The following is a 27,462-nucleotide window of genomic DNA, read 5'->3' as shown; positions in this document are numbered from 1 at the left end:
CTTGGGCCTGCGGGGTATACAGGAGGCAGGGGGGACTGCATGTATGCAAACAAGCAGAGTTTGAATCCCCAGAACCACTTACGGTTCCCCAACCACTGCCAGGGGGTGTCCCCCAGAGCTCGGAATGGCTCCTGAGCACTGCCAGATGTGGCCCCAACATAAATAAAATGAAAATTTAGGGGTTGCATAGTATTGCAAGTAGCTGACCCGAGTTTGATCCCTGGAGCATCACCAGGAGTGATCCCTGAGTGCAGAGTCAGGAGTGAGCCCTGAGCACTGCTGGGTGTGCTCCTCCCCCACCCCAAATAAAATACAGTAATTTGGGGGAGAGGGGATGTGGCTCTGGGGATCCAGCCGATTTGGCCTTGTGCAAGGCAAGCAAGTACCTGAACCCCTGTTCTTGCTTTTCGGCCCTGATACAGGAATATTTTGTTTTGGGGCTACACACCCAGCAGTGTTCAGGGGTTACTCCTGAAAGTGGTCTGGGGACCATAAGGGGCGCCAGGGATCGAATCTGGGTTGGCTGCATGCAAGGCAAGTGCCCTACCAGCCGTCCTACCACTCTGGCCCCCAGGACAGGAATTTTTAAAAGGTGAAACTTGGGGCCGGAGCGATAGCACAGCGGGTAGGGCGTTTGCCTTGCACGCGGCTGACCCGGGTTCTAATCCCAGCATCCCATATGGTCCCCTGAGCACCGCCAGGGGTAATTCCTGAGTGAAGAGCCAGGAGTAACCCCTGTGCATCGCTGGGTGTGACCCAAAACCAAAAAAAAAAAAAAAAGGTGAAACTTTGCAGGGGGGGGGTAGAGAAGGATCAAAACAAGGAAGGCAACGTGGAGAGAGAAGACTTTAGAAAAGTCAACAACCTTTTATTTCTAGTTTGACTAAAGCAACTTAAATTACTGAGAAAATATTTACCGATCAGGATCAAGTTGATCCAGAAGACCCAGAGTCCTGGGGGTGACCAGAGTTCCTGGCTAGGACGGACCTGCCTGAGGGGGGGGTCCCAGGCTCGCCCCCGAAGTCCAGTCTCCCGTCTGTGGCTCAACCCCGATGTGGGTCCACTCAACAACGACAGACCTCTATCTTTTAGTGTTTGAGACCTTGATTTGGGGGGCGGGTGGGGGGGTCAACTGCAGGTGCCTTAAACGGCGGCGCTGTCTCTCCGGCCCCCTCCTCTCTGCAGAAGCATTCTAGACGTGGGCCTGATTCAGACGGTTTCGAAAGAGGAAGAGAGCGCGCGGCGCCCTCCCCCTCAGCCCGTAGTCAGCCCCCGCCGAGGGCGTGGGCGGGTGGAAGTTGGTAGGCGCCTCAGCCCCGCGGGCCAGCTCGGGTGCTTCTGTGCAAAGTGCTGCGGGGGACGAATCAGCTCCTCACCGGGTGCTTGGAAACGAGACGAGGGAGACGCGCTCCCAGGTGTTGTCTGTGGAAGCGCTGCCCTTGTCCAGAGTGTCCAGGAAGGGCTGGGCCGGGTCCCGGAGGTACTGCGAGGGTGGAAAAGCAACAGCGGGAGGGTTAGTGCCGGTTCTCCGCAGCGGCCCCTGTGCTTCGTAGCTTGGCGGGCAGAGAGAGCACAGGGGTTGGGGCGATTGCCGAGTGCCCGGCCAACTGCAGTTCCAATCCCCGTCCCCCTCCCAACCCACCAACCACATACAGTTTCCCCCTGGAACCCCAGCTGGGCCAGGAGTGAGCCCCAAGCACAGCCGGGTCTGATCCTCAAGCCCCCCAGACAAAAACAAAAGTTTGGGGCTGGAGCGATAGCACAGCAGGTAGGGCATTTGCCTACCTGCACACGGCCGACCTGGGTTCAATTCCCAGAATCCCATATGGTCCCCTGAGCACCGCCAGGAGTAATTCCTGAGTGCAGTCAGGAGTAACCCCTGAGCATCGCCAGGTGTGACCCAAAAAGCAAAAACAAAAAAACACCAAAAATATGGGACCCTCATATTTCATCTAGGGATGAGGAGGGGTGGAAGCCAGGGCCTCAGCCGGACACAGCACCTGGCCCAGGGAGCCGCATCTCTGCCCCCTGCGCCAGCCTCTTCACTGGGGGCCCAGAGGGCTGTTCTGCTGGCCCAGGAAACAGCTTCTCCATCCATTGAACACCGTCATCCCATGCCTCACGGGTCTCTCAGCCATGACTCCCCAGGCTGACCCGGGTGTGTTTCTGCAAGTGTAGATGAGCTGGAAACTCAGGAAGTGCTGAATGCAGGCAGGAGGCTGAACCCTGCAAGGGCCTCTGCCAAGCTGGCGCTCCCCAAAGAGAGAGGGGACCGGGGAGCCATCACTGACCCAAGGGGACAAGGAGGAGAAAGCGGATAGGCGGTTTTTCTTGTTGTTATTGGTTTGGTTTTGGGGCCACACCCGTTAGTGCTCAGGGCTTACTCCTGGCTCTGTGCTCAGAGATTACTCCTGGCAGGACTTGGGGGACCACATGGGATGCCGGGGATCGAACCCAGGTTGGCAGCTGCAAGGCAAACGCCCTACCTTGTGGTACTACTGCTCTGGCCCCTTGGCAGGGATTATTTTTTTTAGAGCTGCTGTTTCCTGGGGCACAGGCAGAGACTAAAGACCCGCCAGCACTGCCCTGGGGCCTATGTCCAGCACTCCGAGCCTCAGTTTTCCTTTGGCTCCTGCCCCCAGCACTGGGCAGGTCGTGAAGTCACCAGAAGTCACCAGAGTTAGCCAGAAGCTTGCGCCAGGCCCTGGGAAAGGCCGTTGGGGCCCCCGCCGCGCAGCCGGCTGGGTTTCAGGCTCGTCAGAAAGAGGAACCTGAGCACCAGCGTGCGGGGGAAGCCTCCAAGGCCGTGTGAACTCTGACTCATCCGGCGCGCTCTGGGGGCGGGGGGGCTCTGGTGGACGCTTTTCACACTTTCCCAGGAAAATGAACCGCAAGACCTTATGGTTAAGTCACACCCCAAAGGGCAGATTCACTCACGAGGAGTCTGGTGGGGAAGTCTGGGGCGCAGCGGAGACCGTGAAGGAAGGAAAAGGCCCGCAAGCAGAGAGCTGTAGTTTTGGGTTTTGGTGGTTTTTTTTTTCCTGCCTTTGGGGCCACACCTGGCAGTGCTCAGGGCTGACTCCTGGCTCTGTGCTCAAGGATCACTCCTGGAAGGATTCAGGGGACCATAGGGGATGCACGCAAGACAAGTACCCTACCAACTGTACTATCCTTCTGGACCCCGCAGCAACTCCTCTGCGACAGTACTCGAACCATCTCCTCACCAGCCTGACCGCCCTCTGCCCCCGGGGCCACTCATTCATTCACTTCTCTTTGCTACACCCAGCAGTGCTCAGGGCTTACTCCTGGCTCTGCACTCAGGGATCACTCCTGCCAGGCTCACGTGTCTATATGGGGTGCCGGGGATTAAATCAAGGTTGGCAGGGGCTTTACCTGCTGTACTGTGGCTCTCTGACCCCAACCTCATTTATTTTTATTTGGTTATTATTATTTGTGTGGTGGTGGGGGGGCACACCCAGCAATGCTTAGGGTTTGTCCTGGCTCTGTTCTCGGGAATTACTCCTTGCAAGGCTAGGGAGGACCATAGGGGGTGCCGGGGATCGAATCTGGGTTGACTGCATACAAGGCCTACCCGCTGTACTATCACTCCGTCCCCCTCATTTAGTTTTAAATTCTACCTTATTAGTCTTTACTTCTTTCAGTTTTTGCTTTTGTTTTGGAGGTTCCACCCCTGGTGGTGCTTGGGGGTGACTCCTAACTGCTCGGGGGTCACTCCTGGCAGTGCTGGAGGGACCATCCGCACTGAGGATAGAACCCAGCACTGCTCGCTCCAGCTCTTGGAGATGCCTCCCCAACCACTATTTATTGATTGGTTGATTTATCTTTGGTTTCTGGGCCACACCCGGCAGTGCTCAGGGCTGACTTCTGGCTCCGTGCTCAGGGATCACTCTTGGTTGGGCACAGGCGACCCTATTCTTGCTGCCACCGTGAGTGGGATTCTGCAGTGCTTGTCTTTTTTTGCGACCAACTCACTTCACTTTCCACCATACCCCTGGTGTCGCCGGGGTCAGAATTTCACTTCTTCTTAAAGCTGGGGAATGGGGCTGGAGTGATAGCATAGCGGGGAGGGCATTTGCCTTGCACATGGCCGACCCAGATTCCATTCCCAGTGTCCCATAGGGTCCCCTGAGCACCGCATTGCTTTCGTCTGCTTTTTTGAGGAGGGAAGAAACACCTGGTGATGCTGGGGACCACCAGGGCTGCCTCCAGAGGTGTTGGGGGGGGCGGGGGCAAGGGTGGGGAGGGGGGTACAGTACCAGGGACCAAGCCCAGAGCCCTGCAGATCCCAGGCCTGAGCTCTGCCACCCAGCCATGATACCCGGGCCGCTTCCACCTCTGGCCCGTGTGGGGATGTGCAAGTCCGTCCCAGTTCACTTGAACAACAAGGTCCAGGGACACCCCCTCCCCAGCGGCCGGGCAGCAGGTGGACATACCTCTTCGATCTGTAAGGGGATGCGGGGCGGCGTGTGGAACCAGGCCTTGATGAGGTCCTTGTATCTCAGGACGAGGAAGAGGCAGGCCCCCACCGGGATGGCCAGCGCCAGGAAGACGCCCACGGCGATGCCGATGGCCTGCTGCAGTTCGGTGGAGGCTGCGGAGAGGAGGAGGAGGAGGAGGGTCGGACACGCGCCCCCCACGCGCCCCTCGTCCCCCGCCCGCCCCAACACTGGCCCTTGCAGGAGCTCAGCTAGAGCTGGGCGGCGGCCACCTTCTCGCCTCCCCCCCCCCCCCCCCGCCTTTTTGCTATGTCGGGGTCTTGCCCCACCCCGCGGCAGCAGGGGCGCGGGAGGGCGCGGGTACCGTCGCGGCCCGTCTCGCTGCAGGCGATGTCGCTGTAGGAGCCCAACTCCGAGAGGCTCCCCTGCTCCTGCCACAGCTGGGCGCGCACGCGCACGCAGTAGCGGCGCCAGGGTCGCAGGCCCGTCAGCCGGATGAGGGTCTCCTTGTAGGCGTCTTCGTTCTGGGCAAAGACAGGGACGGCCGTGGTGTCAAACCCCCCCCACACCAAACCCCCGGCCCACAAAGCCCAGCTCAGCCCTCCCCGCCCTGCTGGGGCTCAGAGGGTACAAGCAGCCAAGGAGAAGGTTCTGCTTACATTCGTTTGTTGTTCTTGTTATTATTATTGCTGTTATTTGTTTGGGGACCCCTCTCCACACGTTCGGACAGGCCTCACGCATGAAGGTACTGGCAGAGGAACCCAGGTGTTGTAATCCCATCAACGGCCAACATCCAGAGACTTAAAAGCAAGCTCCCAGAAGCATGATAAAAGTGCTACATTTCCTTTATATACTTTCAAAATGGTAGAGAGTCTCTTGCCCACATGCCTGGCTGTCTTCCCAGGGGCCCCTCGGAGGGGGTGGACTCCAGCTTCCCTCCCTGCCCCGAGCAGAGCTCCCGACAGCCGAAGACCTCCGGAGCACCATATCTTCTAACCTACTTCTCCCTTTGGGAGAAACTAGCAAGCTACCGAGAGTTTCCTGCCCACATGGGACAGCCTCGCAAGCTTCCCATGGTGTATTCATATGCCAAAGCCAGTAACAAGCTGGGTCCCATTCCCCTGACCCTGAAAGAGCCTCCAATGTGGCATCCTTGGGAAGGACAAGTGGAGAGAGGCTTCTAAAATCTCAGGGATAGGACGAATGGAGACATTACTGAGACCTCTCGAAAAATTCGACAATCAACGGGATTTCGTGACTCGTGATTCGTGATTTGTTTGGGGGGGGCCACACCTGACTGCGCCCAGAGGTCACTCCTGGCGGGGCTCGGGAGCATAGGCGGTGCCGGGGAACAAACAGGGCTCCAGCCCTTTCTGATTTTTTTTTTGGGGGGGGTCACACCCAGCGATGCTCAGGGGTTACTCCTGGCTCAGGCACTCAGGAATTACTCCTGGCAGTGCTCGGAGGACCACATGGAATGCTGGGGATCGAACCTGGGTCAGCCACTCCCCGCCGTGCTATCGCTCCAGCCCCTTCTGCTGATTTTTAACTTGATGGCCTGCCGAGTAGGGCTTCTGGGCCAGGGCTGGCTGCGGCAGCCAGGGGCCGGCAGGGCCACCCAGACATGCTCCAGGATACACATGGGGTCTGGGAACACAAGTGCTCTGGTGTCCCCCGGCAAGAAAAAATGTTATTCTCTTGAAAAAAGAATCAAGAGACTGGAGAAAGAGAAGAACGGGGTGTGTGTGTGGGGGGAGCGCACGCTTTCCTTGTGCGCTGCCAACCTGGGTTTGATCCCGGGCGGCTGGTACTAGCCCCGCCAGGAGAGGTGCCCAGGCCCCTCCTGCTGGGTTTCTGGACTCTCCTGGGCCTCCTCTGTGCCAGCCAGCCACATCTCCCCCATTGTTCTTCTGGGAGACGATCCCGTGTTTGCCCTTATGCCAGTCCTGAGTCTGTCTTCATGAGATACACCTTCTCGAGGATTTTTATTCTATTAAAAAAATTATTTTTGGGGGGGCTGAGGCGGGTTCGATTCCCAGCATCCCATATGGTCCCCTGAGCACCGCCAGGGGTAATTCCTGAGTGCAGAGCCAGGAGGAACCCCTTGGCATCGCCGGGTGTGACCCAAAAAGCAAAAAAAAAGAAAAATTTTTTTCTTTTTGATGTTGAGCCACACCCAGTGGTGCTCAGGGCTGACTCCTGGCTCGGCACTGCGGGGTCTACTCCTGGTGGGACTCAGGGGACCCTATGGGGTGCCGGGATCCAACATGGGTTAGCTGCATGCTGGGAAGACGCCATGTCACTCCAGGCACTTCTCCAGGAGTTTTAGATCAAACACACATGAAGATGCACAGTGTCTGTCTCTGCAAAGGGTCTCTGGTCCCAAGACCCCCCAGGCATGCCTGAATCTGCAGCTGAGGCCCAGCCCTGGACTCCGTGTTACCCCCAGGCCTGCTCAGAACTCAGGAGCACTGGCTGACAGTGGAGCGAGGAGAATGACCCCTGTGATCGCAGTTACGTGAGTGTGACTCCTGGTATCTCACTGTGATTGCAGTTATGTGAACGTGGCTCCCTGACATCTCACTGTGATTGCAGTTACATGAACGTGACTCCCTGACATCTCTCTGTAATCGCAGTTATGTGAACGTGACTCCCTGACATCACACTGTGATCGCAGTTATATGCACGTGACTCCCTGACATCACACTGTGCTCAGCATCTGGGGACAGTGGTTAGCCACGAGCACCTGAAAACATGCAGAGAGAAACCACAGGTGCCTCCGCCGGGGGAGAAACACAGCCGGAGCGGGAGGAAAGCAGCAATCAGGCACGCAGCGCCGGAGCCCAGGGCCCGCACTGCCAGCGGCCGACCCTTTACCCCTTCTCCGAAAGGCTCTCGCCAGGAAGGTGAAAATGAGGTGACGGGCACCGAGGCCTGGCCCGAAGCCAGACACAGGCATAGAGAGAGCCTGTGCCCCTAAGTGCATGTCACTGGGAAACATGAGTGACGGGCCAGCAGGCTGCTACGAAGGGCACTGGGATGACAAGAAGTGACCCTTGGCGCTGGGGGCTGGGGCCGGGAGAGGGCTGAGGCCATTTATCTCCCCTTTTTGTTTTCGGTTTGTGCTCAGGCTGACTCTGGCTCTGTGCTCAGGACTGACTCTTGGCTCTGTGCTCAGGACTGAATCCTGGCTCTGTGTTTAGGGCTGACTCCTGGCTCTGTGCTCACGGATCACTCCTGGCTCTGTGCTCAAAGCTGACTCCTGACTCTGTGCTGAGGGATCACTCCTGGCTCTGTACTCAGGGATCACTCCTGGCTCTGTACTCAGGGATCACTCCTGGCGGGACCTGGTGGACTCTGTAGAGCTGCGGATCAAACCCCAGCTGGCCACGTGCAAGGCGCTACAGCACCTTACCCTCGGCCCAGTCTCTGCAGCGGACACTCATCTCTTGTGCCTCTCAGGGCCACCCAGGCCCCCTCAGCCTAACCAACATGGCAACTTTCAGTGGTTCTGACAGGCACAAGCAGGCACATGGGCACCCGATGTTTTGTTTAGTTTGGGGGCCACACCTGGGGGTACTCTGGGCTTCCTCCTGGCTCTGTGCTCAGGGTTGACTCCTGGTTCTGTGCTCAGGGATCGTTCCTAGCTCTGTGCTCAGGGATCACTCCTGGCTCTGTGCTCAGGGACCACTCCTGGCTCTGTGTTCAGGGCTGACTTCTGGCTCTGTGCTCAGGGTTGACTCCTGGTTCTGTGCTCAGGGATCGCTCCTGGCTCTGTGCTCAGGGCTGACTCCTGGTTCTGTGTTCAGGGCTCACTCCTGGTGGTGCTCAAGGGACCACATAGGCATGCCAGAGATCGAACCCGGGTTGGCCGCACACAAGGCGAGCGCCCTCCCTGCTGTGCTCTCTCCAGGCCCTCTCAGATCAGAGCTGCCAGCCCCTCTCCCTGGAACCTTCTCGCGCCTTCCTATGGCCGTGGCCCGTCTTTGCCAATCATTTAGAGCCGAGAGATGGAGGTGGCCGGGTCTTGCAGGCTGCAGAGATGGGGTGCGCGTTGGAGAAAAAGGGCCCAGGGGACACCCCTGGCTCCAGTGTGGCCGAGGGCCCGAGGCGGGTGAGGACAGGACAGGCGGCAGGGCTCCCCTCACGCTCCCTCGGTCCCCAGGGCAGGACACGAGGAGGAGGGACGCGTTCTTACCTTCTTGCACGTGGCCTCCTCCCAGTCCTCCCAGTAGCACACAAAATAGCGGAAAAACACACGGTTGTCGCTGCTGGATATTTCGAAGGGGTCCGAGAAGGAGATGATGAGGGAGCCTCCTCCAGGCTTCACCGACAGGTTTTCTGGAGGCCCGATGGTAACTGGAAGGTATTCACGACATACTATAAACACGGACGCAGCGTGGATGCCACACCCCGACGTGCTAGTACAGATGATACTCGTGCCCGCAGGACCCACGCTTAGATGCCCACTCCTTTACGGACCACGCATGCCCAGAACACACACCTCTGCACCCACGTAGGTGTACGTGCATGTGCGCACACACACTCATCATTTACATGCATAAACAGATGCATGGAGGGTCGGCATCATTTTCATAAGGACCTATGTTGGGTTTTATAAACATTTACATTGTTTCCTAGTGTGCTGGAAAAACAATGTTTTGTTTTTTAATCTTGTATTTGCTTTCAGGCCACACCCACCCGGCTATGCTCAGGGCTTATTCCCAGCACAGGAAAGTTGGGGGAGGGGATGGAGGCAGGAGGGTGGGGGTAGAAAAAATTCACCCCCTCCGCCCCGCCCTCCACCCCGGGCTCAAACACTATCACAGTTCCTTGGCTCTTTGTTCACAGTTCTCCGTGAGGTGGAGCGGGTCTGTACTTGGGGACAGATGGTGACCAATGGGGGCTGCTCCCCGTCTCCTGTCCACAAACCAACCACTAGCCGTGTTCTCGGCTCCCACCTGGGGGCAGGGAGGCCATCGGACCCCACGCCCAGCTTCACAGCGACACCAGGATGAGCTGGGCATCCCCTAGGCCAGTCCAGTTCCTTCCCCTGCTCGGTCCTGTTCTTTTTTTCTCTTTGGGTCACACCCGGCGATGCACAGGGGCGACTCCTGGCTCTGCACTCAGGAATTACCCCTGGCGGTGCTCAGGAATATGGGATGCTGGGAATCGAACCCTGGTCATCCATGTGCAAGGCAAACGCCCTACCCGCTGTGCTATCGCTCCAGCCCCCTCGGTCCTGTTCTGAACAGTGGCAGGTGGCAGAGACAGGCGCTTGCTGTCACATACTTCAGTGTCCCACTGAAGGGAAAACAACCTGGGGCTGATGGGCGCTGGCGTTGGGGCACTTGCCTTACTGGCCGGTCCTGGGGTTGTCAGCTTGACGGACAGAAGCAGGATGGGGCCCCGGGCAAGTCCCCCTCCCCTGGAGCTACCTGATCTCAGCACACCCAGGAATCATCTTATTCCTGTTCGAAACTGAGAGAGGGGCAAGCAAAGGCACTCTGAGGGCGCTGAGGCCACCTGCGTGGACTCTGGGCCCCGCTTTCCCGTGACATGTGGGTGTCACCATGCTTTTTTTAAAAAAAAATAGGTTTTTTTTTTATAAGGGAGTTCACAATATTTGATTACATCTAATATTCAAACATCAATCCCACCGCCATTACACCTTCTCAGCATCATACTCCGGGTGTTTCCATCCCGAGCCCTAATCCCTGCTCCAAAGCGGAACTGAAATAAAATATTTTGTATTGCTTGTTATGAAAAACCGCTGATGATGCTATTGTTAGAGAGTGTGAGGGTTGTTGTATTTCACCCAGGGGCCGTTAAGCCCTCCTATAAGAGATCACCGACATGTTGTTAAAGGTTGAGCCTTGCGGGGTGTCACCATGTTTTACTCCCACGTTTTACCCCCGTTGCCCCCGGCCCTGTGATGCGTGTGACGGACACACTCTCCTGGTACCCACGGGCACTCCGCACCCCCTTACCGTTCCGGTAGTGCTGGAACCAGGGTGGAGAGACCCAGGCGGAGGCCCGGGCGCCTTGGCGGGCGCAGACGCGCAGCGACACGTTGAAGGAGTACACGAAGCCCTGGCCGGCCGTGAAGTTGCACAGGGGCGCCACCACGCGCGAGCAGTTGATGCGTTCGTCCACCACGTCACTCCACTCTTTGGTGCTGGTGCTGGCAAGGGAAGCCAAGGGCCCCCTGTGTCAACAGGGTCCCCGAAGGCCCCCGGTGACAGGCGTCCCCGCGCACACACCACGCCCAGACCGAAGGCGTCCTGGTTCCTCGGCCTGGATGCGGCCAGTCTAGATTATAGACACGCGACTGTGGGCAGGAGAGACAGCGCAGCCCCGAAAGGCGCTGGGCCTGCATGTGGCCCACTTCAGTCCCTAGCACCCCAGTGTGTCCCCCTGAGCACAGAGACCGGAGTAAGCCCTGAGCATTGCAGGTATGGCCCAACCTCCATTTAAAATATATATATATATATATATATGTATATATATATGTATATGGGCTGGAGCGATAGCACAGAGGTAGGGCGTTCGCCTTTCACACAGCCGACCCGTGTTTAATTCCTCCGCCCCTCTCAGAGAGCCCAGCAAGCTACCGAAGTATCGCGCCCGCACGGCAGAGCCTGGCAAGCTACCCTGGTGGCATATTGGATATGCCAAAAACAGTAACAATAAGTCTCACATTGAGAGACATTACTGTGCCCGCTCAAACAAATTGATGAGCAACGGGATGACAGTGACAGATATATGTATATATAGTAAAGATATATATATGTATATATATAGACAGATATATATATATACATATATATATATTAAAGGCTGGAGTGATAGTAGTGATAGTAAAGTGGGGAGGGCGTTTGCCTTGCACATGGTCAACCCAGATTTAGTCCCCGGCATCCCATATGGTCCCCCGAGAACTGCCAGGAGTAATTCCTGAGTGCAGAGCCAGGAGTAACCCCTGAGAATTGCCGGGTGTGACCCCAAAAAGTCAATATATGTATATATATTATAATAAGGTGGTAAAGTGTTAGGTATGAAACCCTCTCAGCAATAGTGCTGTAAACCACAGCGCAAAAACTTAGTGGGGGGGGAGATAAAAAGGCACATCTCCGACAGGCAGGCCAGTGGGGGGGGGGCACGTAGGGGTGAGGGGGACGCTGGTGGAGGGGAGGGTAGTGAAGGGGGCAGTTCTGGAGTATGGTATCCCTGAAACCCTACCAGGAACAACTCTGGAACTTCGCTGAACTGTAACGTGACTAAGTTAAAATAATAATAAAAACAATAGTAATAATAATACTAAACAGATTCCTGAAATATTTAAAGTGGCTCCAAAAGGTGGCCTCCCTCACCCACACAGCCCCTGCGAGTAGGAGGCCCCGAATATCACTCCTGGCACCCCATGGTAAGTCACACTCTCACAAGGTTTTGTGTGGACAAGAGCCCTCGGATCCTGGGGTCCCCTGTGGGAGTTCAAAGCGTCCCCGTCCCACACCCTGCCCGCCCCTGGCACAAAGCCCCCATTTCTCGCCTGGCACCTCCTGTGACAGTGACTCCTGGCTGACCTTGGTGGTGTCTCCCATGGCTTCCAGCCTGGCTTCCCCGAGGCTCTTTCCCTGTCAGGGCTCTTTCCGTGTCTTGGAACTGTGGAGTGGTAATAAGGGCCGGCTAAGGGGCAAGGTCCTGTCAAACAGTTTCTTATTCAGTTGGAGAGAGAGAGAGAGAGAGAGAGAGAGAGAGAGAGAGAGTGTGTGTGTGTGTGTGTGTGTGTGTGGGTGGGTGGGTGGTGTGAATCTGTGGTGTGGGGTGTATGCAGTGTGTGTGTGTGGTGTGGGGTTGTGTATGTGTATGTGTGGTGTAGGGGTGTGGTGGTGTGTGTGTGTGTGTGGTGTGTGGGTATATGTGTGGTGTGTATGGTGTGTAGTGTGTGGTGTGTGTGTGGTGTGTGTATGTGTGGTGTGTGGGTGATGTGTATGTATGTTGCGTGTGTGTTGTGTGTGGTGTCTGGTGTGTATGTGTGGTGTGTGTGTGTGATGTGTGTGACATGTGTATGTGTGGTGTGTAGTGTGTATGTGTGGTGTGTGTGGTGGTGTGGTATATGTGTGGTGTGTATGTGTGTGTGGTGTGGTATGTGTTGGTGTGTGTGTGGTGTGTGTATGTGTGGTATGTAGTGTGTATATGGTGGTGTGTGTGGTGTGGTATATGTGTGGTGTGTATGTGTGGTGTGTGGTGTTATGTGTGGTGTTTGTGTGGTGTGTTTGGTGTGTGTGTGGTGTGCATGTGTTGTTTGGGGGGCTGGGGAGATAGGACAGCAGGGACAGCAATGGCCTTGTATGTGGGTGTCCCTCGGAACCCCGGCAGGAGCGATTCCTGAGCACAGAGCACGCCCTGAACAAACTGACTTTTGTTTTGTTTTATTTTGGCCTCCCAAGCAGTGCTCCTGCCCGGCCAGGGCGGGCTCCCACTGGGCCCTGTGCTGATCAGGTGCGTGGGGCCCCCAGGCTCTCGGCCCTGCTTGGGGGCTTGAGCTCTGAGCCGACTCTCCCTGGCCCCCTACAGGTGATCCCAGCGCTTCAAACTCAGGCTGTGCCACCCTGTCTTAGGGCCCCCGGGCCCCCAACACCCCCCCCCAACACCCCCCGGGCATGCGCCCTGCTCCTGCGGATTCCGTCTCTCCTCCGTGGCCCATTTACAGAAACAGCCTCAGCCCTCGGAAATCCCCGCCAAGGTCAGGCGGGCTGAAGGCTGACACCCCCACGTGGGGCCTCGGGCCGGATCTGGTCTCTGTCCTGGTCTAGGGTGACAGGTCTAGGTGAGAGGCACCGGGAGGAGCTGCTGGGAGGAGCCTGGGCCCCAGGCATCCATACAGACCTGGCAAGGCAGCAGGGACTCGGGAGGGAATCGCCCTTCCCGGCGCCCCCGGCAGCCCCTCCAAAGCGTGGGGGGGGGCGGGGGGGGCGGGGAGGGCACTCCAGGACGGGCAGGTGACTTCCAGGACTGCCAGACCCTTAAGGGTTCGCTGACTCTCTCCCGGCCGATCCAGCAGCCGAGCTGGAAGCTCGGGGGCCCCTGAAGCTTTGCAGCCCCGCTCCCGCCCCTCGGGTCCCCCCTTCTCCCGAGCTTCCCTTTTCTCAGAACAACCTTCATTTTTAAACGCTCCTCCAAAAATAACGTCCAGGAAGGGGAAGAGGCCCTTGAAGGAGCCGGGGGGGGGGGGGGGGGAGGACGGGCCGGCCGGGGGATGTCTGCGGGGGCAGGAAGCTGCTTCAGACAGGGGCAGAGAGGAACAGGTGCCCTCGGCGGGTGAGGGGGCATCTGCGCCGTTAATAAACGGGCAGCGTCGAGAGCGTGACCCACGGCAGAAAGGCTGGGTTTTGTTTTCCTAGTATTTTTTTTGGGGGGGGGGTGGGTCTTCCCAATGAGGTGCTCAGGGCCCAGGGGTCATTACTGTGCTACTTGGCCAGCTGGGTCTCACGCATGCCTCCTGATATAATTTGGATTTGTTTTATTTATTTATTTATTTATTTATTTTTGGGTCACACCCGGCGATGCACAGGGGTTACTCCTGGCTCTGCACTCAGGAACCACCCCTGGTGGTGCTCAGGGGACCATATGGGATGCTGGGAATCGAACCCAGGTCAGCCTCGTGCAGGGCAAATGCCCTACCCGCTGTGCTATCGCTCCAGCCCCTTTGTTTTTTTTTGAGGGGGCCACACTCCGCTGGGCTCAGGGCTTGTTGCTGGGGTGCTCAGAAGAGCCTGGGATGCCGGGGACGGAACCCGGGATGAACCTGGCGGCCCATGCAAGAGGAGCCTCCTACCTGCTCGGTGCTATCTCCTCGGCCCCGTTTTATTTAAAAAAACTTTTTTTTTTTTTTTTAGCGGGGAGGTTCCCCCTCACAACCACCGGGGCTACCCCTCTTGGAGCTCAGCAGGGCCACGTGGTCCCTGTGATTCCACGAGTGCCAACTCCCTGCTTCTGTCACGGACAAGGAAACGCTCTCCCTGGGGTTGGAGAGATGAGACAGCGGGCAGGGCGCCCGCCTTGCTTGCGGCTGATCCGGGTTCGATCCCCAGTACCTCCTACTGTTCCCCGTATCCTGCCAGGAGTGAGCTCTGAGCACAGGGCCAGGAGTAAGCCCCGAGCACCTGCCAGATGTGGCCACCCACCCCCAGCCAGAGGCAGCAGCAGCGTTGGTTTACGTCACTGCTGGCCCCAGACGGGCCACACCTGGGTGGGAACACCAGCTCCAGCCTGCGATCAACAAGTCAAAATATTTACACAGAAAGAATCATTGGGGGGAGAAAACCTCACCCACGGAGCTGGAGAGATAGCACAGTGGGCGGGGCGCTGGCCTTGGACACGCCCACCAGGAGTGACCCCTGAACACAGAGCCAGGAGCCAGCCCTGGAGACAGTCTGATGAGGCCCCAAAACCCCAAACAAATAAAAACCGCTCTAGGCTTAAAAATAAAAAAGGAAGCCAAAGGATGTGGGAGCGGAAGTATGACCTGAGTTTTGTCTCTTGCTTTACACCCAGAACAATCCAGCTTCAGATAAGACCTTGTAGTTGGAAAGAAGATTGCGGAGAGACACCCCCGGGAGGAAATCCCGCCCTGGACTGGCAGCGCCCGGGCTGTCTGCCGCTCCTACTCTCTGCTCCCCGGCTCGGCTGATTGTTCTCTATCAGAAAGGAACAGAAGTTGGAAAGATGTGGGGAGGGACGCGGAGACAGCTCCAGGGGCTGGAACACAGGCTTTGCACGCGGGAAGCCGAGGTGCCAACCTCCAACGCTGAGCAGAGCGCGTCCTGCCCCCCGCCCCGCCCCCCGCATACTCCGTAAGCACCGAGCTGGATGTAGCGCCCCAAACCCCAGGCCGGCCGGGAGCGGCACCGACAAACCAACAGAACGAGCACTGTACAAGCAGGGCCTGTTAGTACAGTGCGGAGGGCGTTTGCCTCGCATGTGGCAGACTGGGTTCGAACCCCTGCATCCCACCTGGGCAGACCCTGTTCGAACCCCTGCGTCCCACCGGGCAGACCCTGTTCGAACCCCTGCATCCCACCTGGGCAGACCCTGTTCGAACCCCTGCATCCCACCCGGGCAGACCCTGTTCGAACCCCTGCGTCCCACCCGGGCAGACCCTGTTCGAACCCCTGTGTCCCACCCGGGCAGACCCTGTTCGAACCCCTGCATCCCACCTGGGCAGACCCTGTTCGAACCCCTGTGTCCCACCCGGGCAGACCCTGTTCGAACCCCTGCATCCCACCCGGGCAGACCCTGTTCGAACCCCTGCGTCCCACCTGGGCAGACCCTGTTCGAACCCCTGCGTCCCACCGGGCAGACCCTGTTCGAACCCCTGCGTCCCACCGGGCAGACCCTGTTCGAACCCCTGCGTCCCACCGGGGCAGACCGTGTCCGAACCCCTGCGTCCCACCGGGGCAGACCCGGCTCAATCCCCTGCGTTCCATCTAGGCAGACCCGGTTTGAACCCCAGCATCCCGTCTGGGCAGATCCGGTTCGATCTCCGGTATCCCCTGTGGGCATTTCCAAGCACCGCCCGGAGTAATTCCTGAGCACAGAGGCAGGAGTAAGCAGAGCATCGCCCGCAGTGGCCCCCGCAAAAAACAAAAACAAACACACAAACAAAAATGTCTGGGCTGGGCCGTGGGGCACATTCCAGACAGGCTCCCGCTGCCTGCTCTCAAGGGAAAGGAAACATTGGGTTTCTTTTTCTTCCTCTCTCCTCTTCCCTCCCTTGCTGCACCTGTGGCCGTGACTGGGGGCAGAGGGGGACACGCACGCACTTGACTAAGATGTCCACAGGGGGGTGGCACTCATCAGTGGGGCGCTCGTACACCCCCTGCGGTCACAGCAGCTGCCACACACAGGCCGGCAGGGCGGTGCCCTCCTGGCCGTGGGGCTCACACGCTGGGGTGCCCGCCTGGCACTGCACAGCCTGTTACTGGCCCCGGGCAGCGTCATGGGGGCTGTTTCTCACACGGGAGCCGCCTTGGGGTTAGAACTCATGGTTTCACTTCTGCCAAGGCATGTAGCTTTATTTTTTTTAATTAAATTTTTTTTTGTTCTTTTTTAATTTTTGGGTCACACCCAGCGATGCTCAGGGGTCACTCCTGGCTCTGTACTCAGGGATCACTCCTGGCAGTGCTCGGGGAATCACATGGGATGCTGGGGATCGAACCCGGGTCGGTCATGTGCAAGGCCAAGGTCCTCCCCACTGTCCTATTGCTCCAGCCCCCAGGTATGTAGCTTTAGCCCCCTAGTCACCCCAGGGCCCCGAAGCTGGATTTTTAAAAGTACAATTTCTTTTTTTTGGGGGGGCCACCCCCTCCCCAGTACTCAGAGATTACTCCTAGCTTTGTGCTCAGGAATTACTCCTTGCAGTACTGGGGGGGGCATATAGGATGCTGGGGATGGAACCCAGGGTGACAGTGTGAAAAGCAAATGCACTACCCGCTGTACTGATCGCTCCAGACCCTGAAACTACAATCGCTAATCTATATATTTTTGTTTTGTGTTTGGTCTGGCTTTAGGGGTTTCTGGGGATTAAACCCAAAGTCTCAAATGAACTCTCTCATTGGGCCCTTCCCCTGCTATATATACATATATTTGCATTTTGGGTCACACCCAGCGATGCTCAGGGGTTACTCCTAGCTTTGCACTCTGGAAATACTCCTGGCAGTGCTCGGGGGACCATATGAAATGCTGGGCATCGAACCGAGTTGGCTGAGTGCAAGGCAAACGCCTTACCTGCCCTACCCACTGTATTATCGCTCCGGGGTCCCCCCACTAGATTTTTAATGTTGACATCAATTGAAAAAACACAATGTGTAGGATAACATTGGTATGTTCTTTCTCCCTTGCCACAGGGAGCTTAGGTTTATCACAGTACTCCTGAGGCACTTCCACTCCTCTGTGTTTATCACAGTGCTCCTGAGGCACTTCCACTCCTCTGTGTTTATCACAGTGCTCCTGAGGCACTTCCATTCCTCTGTGTTATCTGTAACTTCCTTCTCTCTGTTTTGCTTCCCCAACCGGTCTATTGCCTTTTCCCCCAATCAGATTCTGTTAACTTGTAAGGTCAGATTCCTCTGATTTCACATTTGTGAGTGAAACATTGCTTTTCTCTTCTTCTGTCCTTTGCATAGTTACTTCAGAGCAATGTCGTTTTTGTATGGACACAGGAAGACAGTTAATGCTATGCTTTTGTAACTTAGGAGTTAATTGACATCGAATAATATTCACTCCTGGGCATCTGTTTTCTTGACTTAAGCCTCAGTTGCCCTTACTTCCTAGCACCCCAAAAGCAAGGTCCTGATGAGAAACTGGATGGACCCAGGGCAAGCGGTGAGCTACCCTGGCATCGAAATGGGCCAGGCCAAAGTGCCATAACACTTAAATGTAAGTGAAGAGCATGGTCATGGACAAATTCTGTCATGATCCAAAAAGTAACAACTGGATTAGGACCCTGCTAGGGTTAAGAAAGACTAATCTGGCCTGAGCACTGTAGTCTGAGATCTATAGCAAGATGCCCCAAGATACACCCTACAAGCTTAATGTATCTTTTACCGGGTCCATACAAAATGACCAATATTATTAAGGAGTAGAATTAAGATGAGTGTTTATATGGTTGTTGGACTAAGGAAAGGAGAAACACACCCCTAGATGGTATTTCGCCCTTAGGTGGGTCGTCTTGCTGAATGGGAGTTTGTCCTGGAAGAAGCTTCCCCTGAGGGAGGGACCTTACATCCGTTGATTGTCTGACCACACTTAGGTGTATTTGCTGCCCCAACCCCTCGTGGCTGGGGGATAACTAAGGCTGTAAGGGGGGCAGGGAGGACCGAGAGAATCAGGGGAATCAAGAGGAGAATGAAGGAGCAGGATCCGGAGAGGAGGGATGAAGGGGAGTCGGGGGAAGGAGAAGCAGGAGAGAATGGAGACGAGATTGGAAAAAAATTGCAGCTGATACCAACCAGCCTGGCCCTCATTTTCTCCTTCGTCTGCCCATTGCCTCGGCCGTCCCGGGTGGGGGAAGTGGCGTGAGACCACTGGACACAGGTGGGGAGAGAGAGGCCGTGGGCCTTCATATTTATTTTTTGAATACACAACAATGTAACAGGGTCGGAGAGGTAGGACATTTGCCTTGCACACAGGAGACCCAACTCTGACCCCCAGCATCCCATACGACCTCCCGAGCACTGCCAGGTGAAATTCCCGAGCTCTGTGAGTAACCCCTGAGCGTCACCGGGTGTGGCTCCCGAACCAAAAAAATTTAAAAAGTGAGCACTGTGGGCTAAACCCAGTCCGAACAACTGTGGCCGCCCTAGATTTCAACTTGAAGCATCCTGCCACATCCGTGCGACTTGCCTTTGCTCCTGGAACTGTCACACTCACGGGCTCTCTCCCCTGCCATCTAGTGAGGAGCCTTCTGAGAGAGAGACAGAGACAGAGAGAGACAGAGACAGAGACGGAGACAGAGAGAGAGAAAGGGAGAGAGACAGAGACAGAAACAGAGAGAGACACAGAGAGAGGGAGAGACACACAGAGAGAGAGAGAGAGAGAGAGAGAGAGAGAGAGAGAGAGAGAGAGAGAGGGAGAGAGGGAGGGGGGGGGAAGCCCAAAGCCCTACAGCCCCCAGCGGAAACCAGGCCATGTAAACACCAGCGTCCCAGATGCGGGAAAGTATCTAAAACACCAAAACAGCCGCCAGGACCCTCATTCCATCCTCAAACCCGCAAGGATGTGGGCTGGAGCCCGAGAATGTGGCGCTGTAAACTGAACTATGGTTCATGGTTTCTAGTGACCCCCCACCCCGCCCCAACTCCCCCCAGGCATCCCCAGCCCCCCAGCACAGTCCCTTTGCCTTGGGCCAGCCTTTGGGGGGGGAAAGGCAAGCACTCTCCGTCGCTTCCTGGTGCAAAGGGATGCTGGCGGGTCAGTGAGGGGTACCAGGCAGCCTGAGAACCCAAGTGTGACCCTGGCACGGCAAGGCCCACACGAAGCACTTGCCCTCTGTGGCCCAGGAAGGCCCCCAGTACCATCGGGTGTGACCCCCGAGTCCCCACTGCTGGGCCCAAGCACTGGACAGTCAGACCTGGTTGCTGGGACAGAAGCCCAGGCGCTGCTTAGGGGGTCCCTCAAATATGCGAAAGTGAAAGACAAGGCACACAGACCCCCGATTCCTAGTACCCACAGGCGCCCGGCGACCCAGAAACAGCCGACCCTCTTCAAGGCTGGGGAACCCCCGTCAGGGCATCGGCCGGGACTTCCAGTCATCGAGACTGTTTATGTGGAGGATGTTCCAGTTACCAAATGCCCAGCTGGGCGCGCTCCGGGCTCCAGCATGCAGAGACACAGTGGAGCTCCCTCTGCGGCTCTGCAGCTGCCCCGGCTCTGACCCGAAAGAGGGTCCCCCGCTCCTCCCCAGCAATGATGCAGCTGCGCTGGGCAGATAAACGGGATTCGGAGAAAAGCCTGGAACGCCAGAGAGGAGGGGGAGAGCCAGAGGGCTCCGGGCACCCACAGACGCTCCGAGCGGCGTCTTGGCCTCCGGCTACCCCTCCCCCTCCCCTCCAAGTCCCTCGTTATCTCTGGCCACCCTGCAGTCAGGTGTGCATGAGCATCCTCGGAAGTGTGACCCCCCGTAGGCACCGCAGTGACCCCCAGTGAGCACCATAACTGGGATGCACAACCCCCCACTGCAACTAAGCCCACCAGCACCCAGGCTAGAAGTGGGAGAAGCGCGGGCGGACCCCTCCCCCCCCCAACCCCTGCACCAGACGCGCGCGTGCGCACGGTGGCGACACCAGCTGTAATGAGAGCGGAAAAGGGAGGGGGAGAAATGCCCCCGCGCCCCCCCCTCCAAACCCACCCAGGTTAGAGGCTCCTCCTACTAAGCCAACGTTGTTCCAAGGGGCGTTGGAAGGTGAGAGAGGCGGTCTCTGACCGAAGAACTGCCCCAGCGTCCCGCCATCCCTACGTCCCCTCGATGTCCAGGACCATAGCAACACCCCAGGTCGCACACTGGGTCACTCGAGAGCCCTGCGAGGTCCCCTATTGTTGCTATTGTTCTGCTTTGGGGTCCTACCTGATGGTGCTCAGGGGTCACTCCTAGTGGGGCTGGGGGTGGTGCCGGGGATCAAAGGAGGGCTGGGCCACATGCAAGGCAAGCACCTTAGCTCTGTACTCTCTCTCTCTCTCTCTCTCTCTGAACCCCGCCCTGCCAAAAAAGGGGGCAGTTTTTTAAAGCAGATACAAAAAAGTGAAAAACACATCCTGCCTTGGGGGACAGGAAGTCCTTCCTGAAACCATCAGGGACAGACTTGTGCCAAACTTGGAGGCAGTGTGGTGGGGGGCGGGGGTGTGTGGAGCAATCACGGTCCAGTGGAGACCTTAAAGTACCCAGAGTCAATCTGTTCCCTTCCTGGGGTTTGTTTATAGCCCAACTGACCAAGCGCCCCCCTGCCGCCACCCCGGAGGACGTCAAGGGAACATCTGCTTACTATTTGTACTGCACCTGGTAGACCACCGGCCCCGTGTCGTCGGGCGGGGGGACGGGATCCCAGCTCAGAACCTGCTGCGCGTTGTAGAGGCGAATCTTCAGGTTCTGAGGAGCTGGCAGCTGGGCAAGAGGGTCTTGAGAAGGACAGAGAGGGAGAGAGAGGGGAGAGAGAGGGTCAGTGCTCTGGATCCGTTGCCCACACACTCATGTCCACAGACAATTGGGCTCCTGCCACAGCGCATGGAGCAGCCCTGCCAAGAACCCGTCCCAGGGGGTTGGCACCATGGGCAGGGGGGCGGGGTTGCCCCCTCCCTGCCCCGCCCCCACCCGCCTTGTGAGTTCCAGGAAGTGTCCCTCAGGACTCGAACATCCCACCTTCAGTGGCATGTGTGAGTGGACAGGCCACTGTGCAATCTGGGACTCACTCTCAGAGCTGGGGATGAAGCTCATGGCCTGGTGCGGACCCCAGACAGGAGGCCCGGGGAACCACACCCCAGATGAACAGCGCACCCCACAGGCTGCAGTGAAGATGAACTTGGCCATGTGATATGCACTGGCCTAGACTTAGCACCAGTAGTTAGTGAAGGAACACACACACATACACATATATGCACACACATGCACACATGCACACATATATGCACACACATGCACACATATATGCACACACATGCACGCATGCACACATATATGCACACAAATGCACACACACACTTATATACACTCACAGATACACACACTCACATAACAAAGTCATTCATACATATTCACACAGACACACAACCACACTCACACACACACACCCATACACACACGCACCCACCACCCCTGAACCCTGGGAGTGGAGGCGATCAGTCCCCAGAATTCACTGGCATGAGTATTTCTCAGTTTTGAGAGGGGTGGGAGGTGCAGCTGTCGGTTCTCAGGAGTTACTCTGCAAATTGTGGGTCATTCCTGGCGGTGCTCCTGGGATCATGTGGTTGTTGGGGACTGACAACTTTCCTTCTTTCCTCCTTTCCTCCTTTCTTTCTTTCTTCCTTTCTTTCTTTCTTTCTTTCTTTCTTTCTTTCTTTCTTTCTTTCTTTCTTTCTTTCTTTCTTTCTTTCTTTCTTTCTTTCTTTCTTTCTTTCTTTCTTTCTTTCTTTCCTCCTTTCCTCCTTCCCTCCTTTCTCTCTTTCTCTCTCTTTCTCTCTTTCTTTCTTTCTCGGTCACAGCCAGAGATGCACAGGGTTCCTCCTGGCTCTGCACTCAGGAATCACTCACTCCTAGCAGTGCTCGGGGGACCATATGGGATGCTGGGAATCAAACCCGGGTCGGCCACATGCAAGGCAAATGCACTACCTGCTGTGCTATTGCTCCAGCCCCAAAACTTGCATTTTCAACAAGCTTCCCAGTGGGTCCCTCTGCCCACTGACTGTCAAGGTAGGGCAAAGGGGCCGGAGAGAGAGCACAGTGGGTAGGGCGCTTGCTTTGCATGATCAACCTGGCTTCAGCTCATGGCAACCCATCTGGCACCCCTGAGCCACACCAGGAGTGGTGCCTGAGCACAGAGTCAGGAATAAGTCCTGCACATCACTTAACATAAAAAATCAGAGGGAGCGCGCGCGCGCGCGCGCGCGCGAGAGAGAGAGAGAGAGAGAGAGAGAGAGAGAGAGAGAGAGAGAGAGGTGTGTGTGTGTGTGTGTGTGTGTGTGTGTGTGTGTGTGTGTGTGTGTGTGTACGTGTCCTCTGACTAGTTATACACAGAGGGAATGTGGGCTGCCAAGTTTAGGTCTCTAATCAGAAGGTCTTAATATCTGGAGATAAGTCTGGAATCTGGGGTGAACTCAAAAGCAGTTGTGAGGGCATCTGCGGAGAACCTGAAAAGGGTTCAAGAAGCCGGTCCGGCCCCAGGATCCCGAATGATGCCAGGGTCTCAGCCCCGTGAAAGGCGACACGCACTGGCCTAGGCTTAGCACCAGTAGTTGGTGCTCCCCACGTTTCTCTCTCCACCTGCCGTCTGGACCGCAAGGCAAGGCTTGGGCTGCTGAGTTATTACAACAGGAAATGAAGACACTCCCTCCCCAGTGGGAGACATGTGGTTTTGACAACACCTAGGTGCTACAAGATAAAGAGCTCAAAGTTCTGGGGTCGGAGAGATAGTACAATGGGTAGGGTGCTTGCACTCATCCCCTAGGATCCTGAGCCCCACCACGAGTGATTCCCTAAGTGCAGAGCCAGGAGGAAGCCCTGAGCACAACCAGGTGTGGCCCCCCCAAACAAAACAACATCACAGAAGCTCACAGTCCCGAGTAGGGTACACACAGCCTCACTCCATCTCTGTGTTCAAACTTTGATCTCTGCAACTGGCAGGGACTGTGCACTGCACCCAGGAAGCAAGGAATGCACTTTACCACGGAGGCCCATTCCCGGGCTCTGACTCATCACCACTTCCTGGTCGGATTGAGATAAAGATCTCATGGGTGTCCAGGAAGTCTGAGTGAAAGCACACATTTCTCAGGCCTCCATCCAGGCACCTGAGACACTTGACGGAGATATTTACACATGGGATACACTGGTGGCGTGGCATAAACACACACCAACCGCACGTTTTCATGAATTTGAACATGTATCATAAATTACACACACACACACACACTCACACATATAGTTGTTCTGGGGGCCGTTCTTGGCAGTGCTGGGGTGGGGAGGGGCAGGCAGTGGGATCGAACCGGGGGCTTCAAGCATGCAAGGCGAACGCTCTGCCACCAGACCCATATCCCTGGCCCTTGTCCACTCTCTGAGCAACAGCTGAAGCCATCGAGCATTCAGCAGCAAACTCTAGGAATGCTAATGCCAGCTTCCATGAAATTTGATTACTGGGGAGGACTTGCCAAGAGGTGCTCAGGACATCTGAGGGCCCCAGTGGTAACTCTTGGTCAACGAGGTTGTGGGTTGATGTTGCCTGAGACTGGTGGGGTGGGGGTGGCTGGGGAGGGTCTCTAAGCTTATCCACTTTGGGATACTTGAGTGGGGAAATGTCATTTTGTAGCAGAAGTCCCAGAGGTAATCTACCAGCTGCAAGAGTTACCAAGAGAAGCCTGCCTCAGGGCAAGTCCTCAGACTGACTCTTAACACTTCAGTGCACTTCAGTGATGACTAGGTTTCTGTCCCAAGCAATGGACCACCATGTACAGCATTACCATAAGCCTAGACCCTGACTCCCCATATTTTAACAAATCTAAATGGGAAATATGACAACTTTCCCCTTTTATTTTTTATTTATTTATTTTTTTGCTTTTTGGGTCACACCCGGCGATGCACAGGGGTCACTCCTGGCTCATGCACTCAGGAATCACCCCTGGTGGTGCTCAGGGGACCATATGGGATGCTGGGATTCGAACCCGGGTCGGCCGCGTGCAAGGCAAACGCCCTACCCGCTGTGCTATAGCTCCAGCCCCCTTTTCCCCTTTTAAGATCTCCTTGCTCCCTCCCCGCCCACACACACACCTTGGACCATGAAAGCAATTTTTTGGTTATTGAAGGACTTTTTGTAAGTTTCAGAAAATGTGTGGGCATTTTCAGTTCCTGACTAACTACAGGCTCAGTTGTTAATATTTGTTCTTTGTTTTGATTTAAGAAGAGCTTCTCTGGGGCTGGAGTGATAGCACAGTGGGTAGGACGTTTGCCTTGCACGCGGCTGACCCGGGCTTTGATCCCCAGCACCCCATATGGTTCCCCGAGCACCACCAGGGGTAATTCCTGAGTGAAAGCCAGGAGTAACCCCTGAGCATCAACGGGTGTGACCCAAAAAGAAAAAAAAAAAGGAGCTTTTCTTAGAGCCAGAAGGATGGATATACGAGGGCTATATAGTGGTAGGTAAGCCAATTGCCTGGCTCGCAGTTGACCTGGGGTTCAATCCGTGGCATCCCCTTAGAAACCCCCAAGCCTGCACTGAATTCAGACCAGGAGTAACCCCTGGGCATCACCGGATGTGCTCCTCCCTCCAAAAAGGAAGAGCTTCCCTTAAAAATATCCCTGTTAGGGGTGGAGGGTGTGGCTCAGGGGTGGGGTGGGGGACACAAACCCTTCGAGTGAGGCCCTGGGTTCAATGACACCAATGGCCAACTATAATAATAAATACCAAAAAGTAAAAAAAAAAAAATTTTGTGTGTGCATTTATGTTTGTCCACACCCGACAGTGCTCAGGGCTTCCACCTAGCTCTGTGCTCAGGGATCACACCTGGGAGGGCTGAGGGGGGGACTGTGGCATTGGAGATTGAACCTGGGTCAACTACATGCAAGGCAAGAACCCTACCCACTGTCCTTTCTCTCGGGCCCATCCCAGGGTCTGTTAAATTATGTATTATGAACCCCCCAAATCAAACAGCGCTGAAGTAATATAAAGTGCTGCACCAAGAGATGAATCGCAAAGGATCAGTTTTACCACACAGATCCAAAACTTTTTTTTTCTTTTTGGGTCAACCTGGCAATGCTCCAGGGGTTCCTCCTGGCTCTGCACTCAGGGATTACCTCTGGCAGTGTTCAGGGGACCATATGGGAGGCTGGGGATCGGGGATCGAACCTGGGTCTGCTGCATGCAAGACAAACACCCTAACCACTGTACTATCTCTCCAGCCCTGATCCAAATCTTTTTTTTTTCCTTTTCTTTTTGGGTCACACCCGGCGATGCACAGGGGTTACTCCTGGTTCTGCACTCAGGAATTACTCCTGGCAATGCTCAGGGGACCATATGGGATGCTGGGATTCGAACCCAGGTTGGCCGCATGCAAGGCAAATGTCCTACCCACTGTCCTATCGCTCCAGCCCTGATCCAAATCTTTATAGCGCTCTTAGGGGAGGGGCAACATCAAACTTCAACAGTTTCTTGGCTTAAACTCTCGGTTTATGGCAACCAATAGTCCGTTCTTCACCGGGGAATGCTCCCCAAGCCTGATCCCAGAGAGGGGCAGGGAGGTGCTGTCCAGTCCCACGGGACACCCAGCACTGTGAAGCGCTCCAGCCCAGGGTCTCGGGATGCGTGGACCTTTGCCAGGGTCGCTGGGAAAGAAGAAATAAGGCCAGGCCACTGAGAACTCAGATGGCAAGGGAGACCCTGGCATGGAAGGTCCTCTCCTATGTTGTCATTTATCATTCATGTTTGCATCTGGCTCCCTGGGGTGGGTGCAAGTCCAGAGGTCTGAAGGAGGCTGAGAGACAGGGGTGAGAGCACAGCGGGCAAGCGCTTGCCTTGCACCCAGCTGACCTGGGTTCGATCCCTGCACCCCTTATGGTCTCCAGAGCACTGCCAGGAGTGACCTCTGAGCACCACCTGGTGTGATGCCAACTCCCCGCCACCCCCAAAAGAGAGAGGAGCATCCAGGTGTGACGCTGTCTAGAGGTGAGCAGAGCTGGGATTAGACGCCTGAGCCCCTCTCCGCGACCAGGTGGACGGCAAACCACCCCCAGTCCGGGCCCTGGGTCTCCAATACCGAGTCCCTCGCGCGGTACCCGAACGCGCCCCCTGCCCGGGACACCGCGATGCAGGGGCGGCCAGGGCAGGGCAGGGCAGGGCAGGGCAGGGCAGGGCGTGTAGCTGCTGCCACAGCAGTTGACTGCTGCCACAGCAGTTGACTGCTGGCACAGCGTAAACTTTGCAGGTAGGCCTGGGATCCCTGATGCCTCCACTCCGCGATTTCTCTGCCAGTTTTGGGAAATGGGGAGGCGTCGCCGCTAGGGTCTAGGGTTTGAGTCCCGCATTACAAAGAAGGGGACGTCTTGGAGGGGTCCGGGCGCCCGGTGGCCGCAGCTCGCTCCCAGCCATCGCTTGGCTGCCGGCCTGGAGGCTGCGGGAATCCCCATTCGTCCAGCCGGCACCCGCAGTGGGGAGCCGGGCTTTCGGCAGACCCCCTGGCCCCGCAGCTCCACCGAGCGATGTGCACGCACGACCCACCAGGCCCGGGAGAGGGTCCAGGTGGTCCAAAGTGACCGCTGCCCACCCTCTGTCGGTGGCCCCAGGACCTCCCACCCACCGCAGGCGATCGGGACATCGCCGCTCCCCACAGCAGGCGATCGGGACATCGCCGCTCCCCACCGCAGGCGATCGGGACATCGCCGCTCCCCACCGCAGGCGATCGGGACATCGCCGCTCCCCACCGCAGACGATTGGAACATCCCGCAGCCCCGCATCCGCCGCCCGATCGACTCGCGGGGCTCGAGGGGGGCGCGCGGCCGCCCTTTACCTGTCGGGGGCGCCGCCTCCCCGCGGCCGCTCAGCAACGCCAGCAGGAGCCATAGCGGCGGCAGCAGCCGCATGGCCCGGGGCTCCCGGCGCTGCCGGGCGCCGGGCACGCTCCAGCCGCGGCTCACGGCGCCGCGCGTGCGGCCATGGCTGGTTGCGGGGTGCGGGGCACCGGGCCCGCCTCTTCCCGAGCGGCGCAGGCGGTGGCTCGGCCCGGCCCCGAGGCAACCCATAAAGGCCGCCCG

General features: G+C 56.8%; 1 protein-coding gene across 1 annotated transcript; it reads right to left on the bottom strand.

Moving 5' to 3' along the window:
* Positions 1-835: 835 nt before the first annotated feature.
* Positions 836-27,462, bottom strand: IFNGR2 (interferon gamma receptor 2). The gene is made up of 7 exons (XM_004620338.2): positions 27,219-27,462; positions 20,999-21,131; positions 10,448-10,641; positions 8,656-8,816; positions 4,822-4,981; positions 4,455-4,612; positions 836-1,483 (listed from the first exon to the last, which is right to left on the bottom strand). Exons 1-7 carry the CDS (start codon positions 27,448-27,450, stop codon positions 1,373-1,375), a joined length of 1,149 nt encoding a protein of 382 aa, XP_004620395.2. The 5' UTR covers positions 27,451-27,462; the 3' UTR covers positions 836-1,372.

This window comes from Sorex araneus, chromosome 2, assembly GCF_027595985.1.
Source record: "Sorex araneus isolate mSorAra2 chromosome 2, mSorAra2.pri, whole genome shotgun sequence".
Lineage (NCBI taxonomy): Eukaryota > Metazoa > Chordata > Mammalia > Eulipotyphla > Soricidae > Sorex > Sorex araneus.
The sequence above is the reverse complement of the archived record's forward strand: the minus strand, read 5'-3'. Positions and strand labels throughout refer to the sequence as shown.

Coding starts and splice junctions, on each gene's coding strand:
- IFNGR2 (XM_004620338.2), bottom strand. CDS start 27,450: ATGGGTTGCCTCGGGGCCGGGCCGAGCCACCGCCTGCGCCGCTCGGGA. Junction 21,132..27,218: donor GGAGGCGGCGCCCCCGACAG/GTAAAGGGCGGC, acceptor GTCCTTCTCAAG/ACCCTCTTGCCCAGCTGCCA. Junction 1,484..4,454: donor TCCCCTTACAGATCGAAGAG/GTATGTCCACCT, acceptor CCACCCTCGCAG/TACCTCCGGGACCCGGCCCA.